The sequence below is a fragment of the Nestor notabilis genome, unplaced genomic scaffold, assembly GCF_000696875.1.
Source record: "Nestor notabilis isolate BGI_N333 unplaced genomic scaffold, ASM69687v1 scaffold12514, whole genome shotgun sequence".
NCBI lineage: Eukaryota > Metazoa > Chordata > Aves > Psittaciformes > Psittacidae > Nestor > Nestor notabilis.
The window spans coordinates 101,400-110,062 of record NW_009925213.1 but is presented as its reverse complement, the minus strand read 5'-3'; the positions used below and the strand labels follow the sequence as shown (position 1 = coordinate 110,062).

Genomic DNA, 8,663 nt, shown 5'->3' with positions numbered 1-8,663 from the left:
GCCTGGCCGTGCAGCACCCCTGGGGAGGGCTCCCCCGGGGCAGCGCTGGGGGTTGTCAGTGGCCCGGCGCGCTCCTGCGAGGCGGCTCCTGCTGCCGCGTTTGTGAGGCCGTGCTGGAGCTTCGGAGTGGCTCAGCTCAGTGAATGTTTTTATTCATTTACTTAAAATAGCATGCCTGGAAATTACAGAGCCCACGAGTAGTTCCTGTGGCACCAGTGACGTGCTGGCAGTACCTGTTACCTAAATTTGGGCTGTTCGACCCTTTCGATCATAGTATATGATTATTTTACTTAAATTGAAGGTAAATCCAGTAGCGCTTCCTCCTGTTCCAGCTCCTCAGGCAGTCGCTTGCATGTATGGTTGGTTCACAGGCAGTGGAAGGAGCAAACACCTTTAAATGTCCTGTCAGTGCAAGTGAAGGAAGACTATATTTGCAGAACTGGACCTAGGCATTTTCACTTTTCAGAGTCCTGAAAATCACTCTATTGTTTCCAAGTACTGTTCCCATTGCTGAAGTAAATGATTGAAAATATACCCTTAGTAGCTTTCCAATATCATTTTGATAGCAGCCTGTGGCTCGTGGATGTCACTGTATAGTTAGGCTCCACAACAAGTAAGTGAAAGTTTTTCAAGTAGGAAAGAGGAAGAAATATATATTTTTAATGGTATATGGTTCTGAAATCCTGACACTTAACAAAGTGTTTCAAGAATTAATTACTTTTAAGTAACTTTTAAATATTTGTAATTCCCCTTTGAACCTCATTTAAACTGATAAATGAAAAGTGTTTGACACTTAATTTTGAAATCAGCTTTCAGTGTTATTTTTGCTTGACTGTCTCATTTTCATCAATGCATGATTTTTTTTTACTTTTTTTTTACAGTTGCAGCTCTGGTGTTGTGCTGAGTAATAGCTCAGGTGCAGCAGGCATATTGGTCATGTGCTACTAAAGTTAAATACAGGAGACCTGTTTGTGTATTTAGTACCTTCTGTGATACCACAGTTGAAAGCAGTAGCTTTCAGTGTGTTTTGAACTTTCAGTGCATGGTAGCTGTTGGAATTTTCTGTAAGAGCTTTGAAATCCACTTTGTCAGTATCCCAATGGTCATGTTTAACATAGAGAAGCATCCAAGAACCCTGCACTGGCCCTTAAAGTTGAAAAATACTGTTTGCCTTTGCCTGAAGACCTGATCAGGAAACTATGACTAAGTCTAAGGAGAAATTGTGACTCTCCCAAGAAACTTCCATAGAACAGAATTTCACCCACAGCATTGAACTTCTCGCTTAGTCAGTAGTGACTGTGCTGAAAGTCCTCTTGGCTCTGAAAAGTGTTCATGGGACGAAGGTCTAAGCATTAAGCCTTCTTAACTGGTAAGCTCTACTGCTTAGTTATATGTCGAGGTTTCCCCATCTCTAATGCGCTTATTAAGCTTGCCATCCTATTCTTTAGTTTGGAATAGCTTACAAGTTGTCTTTTGAGCAGTGATTTCTTCACCTGTCATTCTGAGTGAAGTGCCATCCTCATGAAAGAACTGCCAGATCTGAGAGCTGTCCAACACCACAGCTTGGTTAATGAGCAGACTGTCTTCATTCACTTATGAATGCTCCTCAGTTACTTGTCAGTTGCTCTTTGCAGCTGGTGCAGACCATAATGGTTTGTTTCTTCTGTATGTTTACACCAGAGACTGTTAAATTATCAAGGAGGAAAATAACAGAATGCAGATTTTGGAGGAGAGTCTAGGGTGTGTATGTTTGTGTATTAGTAAGTTGGATAGAGACTTTGTATTCTTGTGATCTGCAGCTGGCAGTCACTGGCAAAGGTGTGTCATGGAGAGAATGTATATGACCTTACTTGGAAATATATTTTTGATGGATGTGGAGAAATCCTTCCTGGGCACTACTAGAGGTGATAAGGTGGGGGTTAATAAGGTATCATGGCTGAGAAAGGAAGATTTTCTGGTGAATGAAAATTCATCAACTTAGGGAGCTGTTCATCAGAGAAGACAGTACCCTGCTAGAGAAAGAAAATGCCTTTACGAGTAATTTTGAATGAACAGTAGGGACCCATTCACTTAATAGTTAAATAGTACTTTTGTTGATGCAGGAGCTGTGTTTGAACTGTCAAATGATTGCATGCTCTGTTGCACAGAAGCATTAATTACAAAGCAAGGATTATGACAGAAAGACCTGCATGAAAGAAGTTGAGCACATTACTAAATTGAGGGATCAAGTGTACACTTGATACTCTTTTATATGAAAAGTACTTTCTACATGTTTTTGTCCTTAATGTATTAGGAAACATTTAATGACATATAGCTACAGATAAGAAATATGAGGTAAGAAGACTCTGACTGTTGCAAGATAGCATGTCCGGTTTTCATCAGCAGACCTTTACAGAGGCAAGGAAAAGTAAATTGGATGTTTTTGGTGTAAAGCTGGCCAAATTTTGAGTTGGACATTCTTCTTAAATTATGATTTTGGCAGAGTGCTGTTCTCAAAATCATTGCATAACCTTTAGAGCCTGTGACCCTGGGGCAATTTAAATTCCATTGGCAAAGCTGCTAGGAGCAGAAAGACCTGATTCTGCTTGTGTACAGCTGGCCTCTCTTAACTTCTATGTTTCTCCATCTGGTTTCCTCCAGGATCTAGTTCAGTAGAGGTTTTGTGAGTATCCATAGAGAAGTCTGCACAAAACACAGAAGCTCTCTCTGATCTTTTTTTCAAAACAGGAAGGAGAAAAGGGATCGTATCTTCTCTTGTACCAGACTTACGATGCTAAATCAGTGGCAAAATCCTTTGTTTAGTGGCTTATATTGATTTGTTTCCCTCTCCTTGTTAAGTTACTTCATATGCAACTGTACTGAGCAAAACCAGCGATTTAAGTAGTTGAGCTTCGTCTGTGCATCTTCCCATGCTCCTGTTACATCTCACCGACTGGGCTGGAAAAGAGCTCAAGTTTGACTGATCCAGAGAGGTCAAGAATATTAATGCAACCACTTTGATTAGGAAATTCATATGGAACAGGAATATGTGGGCTATTTTCTCTTGTGCCAGATTTATTGGTTTAATTTGACTGCGGAGTTAGGGATTTCGTCCCAAGAGCTAGAAATTTTGGAGAACATGGTTCAGAATAGTTTTTATAAAGCCAAAAAGTAAGTAATATAGTTGAGATTACAATTTGAGAGTTGCTGGTTTCTCAGTCCTGTTCTTGGTCAGTTAGGCTGTGCTTTCCTTCAGAGTACAAGCATATCGGACCTTTTCCAGCTCTACTGTCTGTGGTCCTATCCAGCTATTAGTTCCATTTTGTTTGAATACAAAGAGATTTCCTCTGCACTGCATATTGTAGTGGCTGTGCAGTGTGGTGTTTGCAGTGAATTCAAGGCACCACTGGAGCTGAAATTCCTTCTCAGAACTGTGAGAGTCATCAGGCTGGGAGACAGTGTAAAATGAAATGTAAACATCTGAAATTACCTAAACTTGTAACTGTAATCATTCAGGTTAAAAGAAGAATTGTTTTGAGTACCTTTATGTAGAAGCTTGAAAACACAAGTTTTAAGTTTTAGGTCATTGATAAGCTAGATATTCTATGGTCAATTTGCAAACTGTGCATTTCTGAATTTACTCTCTTAATGGATGTGTTCTATTCAAGAAAAGGCATTCAGAGATTCATAAATGCTTGCTAATTTTTTAATCAAACTATTTTTAAGGTTAAATTCTTGTGAAACTGTAGATCAGATCAAGTGTTTCTAGTGTAGGCTGACTTTTCAAAGCAAAACATTTTAATCTGTGTTGTCTGTAAGCCCCCAACATGGCAAGAGGGTCATAAGTTGATCCTCCTCATCAATGGAGCCTCCATAGTCATGGGGCTCTGCGAGCACATGTTCCCTCAAGAGAATAATGAACAATGTCCTGGGGAAAGCCCGAATTCTTTGGAGTCAGCGTAGCTGTAGCTGGTTTTGCTGTCTGTTAACTTGATCTGTAGATTAACCTATGTTGCTGATTCTGTTCCCAGTAAAGGAGAATTAGTTGCACATGGTATCAGTGCTTATTTTGAAAGTACCTTCTGTTGCTTTTCTGTCCTCTGTTAGAAACTGAATGTGGACTGGGCATTTTTCCAGCCATGTGATTGCAGCAGGTTACCATAAATATTATGGTTGAAGTAAAATGGACTCAATACCACGGGGACAGTTCCTGCAAATGCTTGTACGATTGATGGGATTTGTTAAGCCTACATGTATGTGGCTTTGCAGAACACCAATCTTTAGATGTTTGAATTTTACATTTATTTCAAAACTGAGCCTGTGCCATGTATCAAATGGTAAACATGCCTAGATATTCAAGCTAGACATCACTTTCCATGATAGCACCTGTGGAGTTTCATTTAATATGAAGATGTGAAAAACCATGTCTTCTTAAACATCCTCTGTTAGGCAAACCCCCACTGTCTTAAGCAGTTATTAAAAATTATGCCATGAATCTAGACGCAGTTGATTCAAATTTAATTGAGATCAGCTCTATTAGGTATATCTATGTGAGCTAATTTCATCAGTCCTTGAAAGCAGTTTTCTTCTATGTTGGGATCTGGAGTTTTTTCAAAGCTGTTAATCAAATTATATAATTTTAAAGTGGCTAATTTAACATTAGGCTGTGAAAAGTTAAACCACACTAAGAAGTCAGAAACCGAGTCAGGAAGAGGACTGTTTCTTTAACAGGTCCCAATTCCTGTGGAGTTGAGTATGTTCTAGTTAGCACAGACAGAAAATGGTTCCTGATTCGTGAACTAAGACAAGAGAAAATCAACAGAGAGACAAAGGGGGACATAATAGAATACAGTGACTCAAAACTAATAATATCAACAGCATGTGTCCTCGTGTTAGCTGTTGCTGTGCCTTGTGGGGATATTGCAAAATTAAGGTCTTACAGTAGAAGAATGAGTTGCTTTCATTGATATTTACATTGTGAAGAGCTGACATAGAGAAGTGATAGAAATGCTTGTTGGCAAGAGGTTTGTCATTGCAGTCCAATTACTGGTTGATGTCTTCATAGTCAGATGTGATGATAGCCATGGAAAGTCATCAAAGCAAAGCAGTCTCAGGTGACATCATAGAGAACAGTATGGCAGGATGCAAAGAAGCAACAGAAAGTAGCATGGGCAAAATGTCCTTCTGAATTCCCAATATTTCCATGAAGATCAAGGCAAGATTATTTCTATTAAGTTGACCCAGATGACCATGTGACCATGTACTGAAGTAGCTGAGATCTCAGATATGATGAAGGAGGAATCAATCAAATTTAAGCAGATCATGGACAGGTCTTCTAAGGTATAGGTGTGAGTGACAGGCGTCCCTGCTGGTGTTCTGATACAGAAAAAAAGGTATCAGGAAAGTTTTCTGAAGATGATGAAGAGATTTCTTGATGTTTAGTTTGAGGTGATGGTTAGATGTCCATGAGACGGTGTGAGAAAAGCAGTGATCAGGATAAAAGTAAAGAGTCTACAAGAGTGAGCCTAGCCATGATAGCCAGATTTATGCTTCTGATAAGGTTACTTGGAATTCACAAAGGCAACTGAGATTTGGAAGCAAGGCTAACTTTAAAGCTAGACCATGTTGCTCTGGGTCCTCCAAGGTTGCTCCAAGGTTGGAGGTTCCACCACTTCTCTGTGCAGCCTGTTGTAGTGTAGCACCTTTCTCCTCATCAGCAATGCTTTTCGTATTTCCAACTGGAATTTCCCTTCCTGTGGCTTCTGGCTGTCATCCCATGTCCTGCTGTTGTGCACCTCTATGAAGAACCTGGCTTCATTTGCCTTGTAACTCTTCTTTCCTCTCACTCCATAGGTAGAAGAAGACTGCAATTAGCCTTTGCTTAAACAAGCTAAGCAAAGACAGTTCCCTTAACCTCTGGTCATATACCATATTATCCAACTTCTTGGTCATACTACTTGATATCTGCTGGGCTGTCTGCAGTTTGACCACATCTCTTGTGTCTTATGCTGTGTAGAGTGGAATCACCAATTTCTTTGACTTGTTCGGTATGTCCTTGCTAATGTTGCGCATTATGTCATTTATTTTTTGCTGCATGGATGCGCTACTGACTCAACTTGCTCTCTCTGGGAATCCACAGGTTTTGCAGAGCTGCAGCCTGTGTAGCCAGTCCTCAGCTTGCCATGACGTCTTCTGCCCCTAGAACAGGACATTATATTTGTCTTTGTTGAACTTCTTGAGGCCCATATTGTCAGCCTTTCTGAATGGTAGCCCTGCCCTGCAGTTTTTCAGCTGTTCCCCCTCGTTTGGTGTCACATGTGATCTTGGTGACAGTGCTTATGTCCCATCATCACAGTCACTGATGAAATTTTTAAAGAGCAGCAGCCTCAGTATTGACCCATGAGGAACATCACATATAACTGACTCTTCCTAGACTTTGAACCGCTGATCACTGTTGTTTAAACCCAACAGTCCAGACAGTATTTCATCCATCAGGCAGTCTTGCAGTCCAGTCCAGTGCATACTTTCCACATTTGGCTGCTGGGTTATTAGAGGAGGCTGTTTTGAAAGCTTTGCTGAAGTACCCACTGGTACTAAGGGGCGGAGAAAGAAAGATGCTGAAAACCAGGAGTTGAACCTCTTCAGGAAACTGGAATCTTCAGGCTAACAAGAGGAGCAATTTTAGAGTAGTGTAGGTGATGTACTGTGTAAGATTGACTCATAGAAACTATGAGAAGAAAACACTCCAAGATGATTACTATGGCTGATGATGGTGGTTAGGCTCTTTGTTCATTTGTTTCCTAGATCTGACATCTAGCACTTCTTAAAAAAGTAATGTGCTCTTTTCCTGACTTATCTCAGTTTGCACTCGGCATTTTCCCACTGCAGTTTTCTTTTACATTGTGCTACTTCACTAGCTATGTAAGTGCTGCAGGCATCTGTGGAAACTGTCTCAGACCAAAGTTCTCTCAATGAACCTGATTTATTAAATGTGGCATTTCCAAAATAGTGCTGCAGATCAAAGAGCGTGACCATTGCTGGCTAAGAAGGAGCTTGAAGTCAGAAAGACTTTAAAATGATTAATCAAGTGTTATTGGCCTAGAGAGGATTCTTTGCTAAGCATTGAGACCGCTTAGAGTCTCAATCCAGCTTAGGCATGTTCTCTGTATGTGTGCTTCAGGGTTACAGAAGTTCCGTAGTTAGTTAGCCTTCTTTCTGGCTGCTTAGATGCCACATGCCTTAATGTTTATTCTGCATAACCTTTTCCTTTGTTGTAAAGGAGAAATTATTTTATGAATTGGCAAAGAAATCTCAGCACTGTCAAATTGTGCTGCCCTTGGATTAGGAGTATTTGGAATAATGAGACGGCGATTACGGTAGATGAATGCCTGCAATGCTATTTACTATCCAGCAGTTGATACGTGCTACTACTTGTAAAAACTAACTGACTGAAACTGCAGTGTTTTCCACAGATTGTAAGTTATGCTTTATAGTTCTGTCTTGTTAGTACAAGAAATAGAATGCAGGAGTTATTCCTGTAAAGACTTCATAATACTGTGTTTATACTATAGTTTGTTCCAGTTTTTAGTATTTACATGACTCAAAGGATTTGCAGTGACTTATGAACTGTCCCCTTGTGTCTGGGTGCAGGATCAGAGGAGTCTAGTTATTATCTGTGAGGGGCAGCATGAAATAAAGTGACAGCTTCAGTCCACTTCTAGGAAGCAGGTTCTGTATCCCAAGGCTGCAACCAAAGTTGCAAGGAAGGAGTCTGTAAGTTATATATAAAATTTGATTTTGTCTATCCAGTATAGGATTTAGACACATAACGAAATACAGCCAAGCTTGCATGTTTTAAGTTTGTGTTTGAGCTCTTCTCAGACTTTAGCCTTCAAGGATGTTGCTGAAGTTTGATTATTACTATACTTTGTGAAACACCCACATAAACCTTTAATATGTAGAAAAATAATTCTGGGATGGTTTAAATTATGTAGAATAGGATTCACATTTCCATTGTTTTAAGCGTAAAGTTGTTTAAATCAATGAAAACAGATAACATGCTAGCTTTTATTTCATCATTGTTACACATTACTCTAAAATACAATATATTGATATTTATTGTTTTGAAATCAGTGTGTTCTAGGGCAATGGCTTCCAAAACCCCAGTTGGATTCATTGGGCTGGGTAACATGGGAAATCCAATGGCAAAAAACCTGTTAAAACATGGATATCCAGTTATTGCATATGATGTGTTCCCAGAAGCTTGCAAAGAATTTCAAGACTTGGGTGCTCAGGTATAGTAATAAACTTTCTTTATTCCAACAATAACTGTATGTGTTGAATGGTTCTTGCATGCAATGCAACTAAATAATCTGTTTATTTTCTTGGTTAAGATCACAATTGGAATTAAAACAGCATAGTGAATACAATCTGAACCTGGGAGGTTTCACTCTTGGGCAAAGACATGATTCTAGTCTAAGTAATTTTCATGCTGTTAGCCAGAATTGCTACCTTGCTGGACTTCTCTAGCTGGTTTGGGGTTTTTTTCCCCTCTTTTTTTATGAGAGTAGGTTGATGGCCTGTTCTTTCACCTCCTCTTTCTCCTGCTTCCTTCTCCCTCAGGTCTAGATGGCCAGTGGGCTGCTTTTCATCTGTTTCCTACTTTGACCTTTTCAGGTTAAATG

The 8,663-nt window shown here is 39.8% G+C and overlaps 1 protein-coding gene across 1 annotated transcript in view; it reads left to right on the top strand.

The window, feature by feature from the left end:
- The first annotated feature begins 8,117 nt into the window (after positions 1-8,117).
- The window catches only part of HIBADH (3-hydroxyisobutyrate dehydrogenase), a 75,153-nt gene continuing 74,607 nt past the window's right edge, over positions 8,118-8,663 (top strand). Inside the window, exon 1 of the mRNA XM_010012950.1 lies at positions 8,118-8,273. Within this exon, the coding sequence (XP_010011252.1) occupies positions 8,127-8,273 (147 nt within the window). The 5' untranslated portion in view covers positions 8,118-8,126. The remainder of the gene's footprint in view (positions 8,274-8,663) is intronic.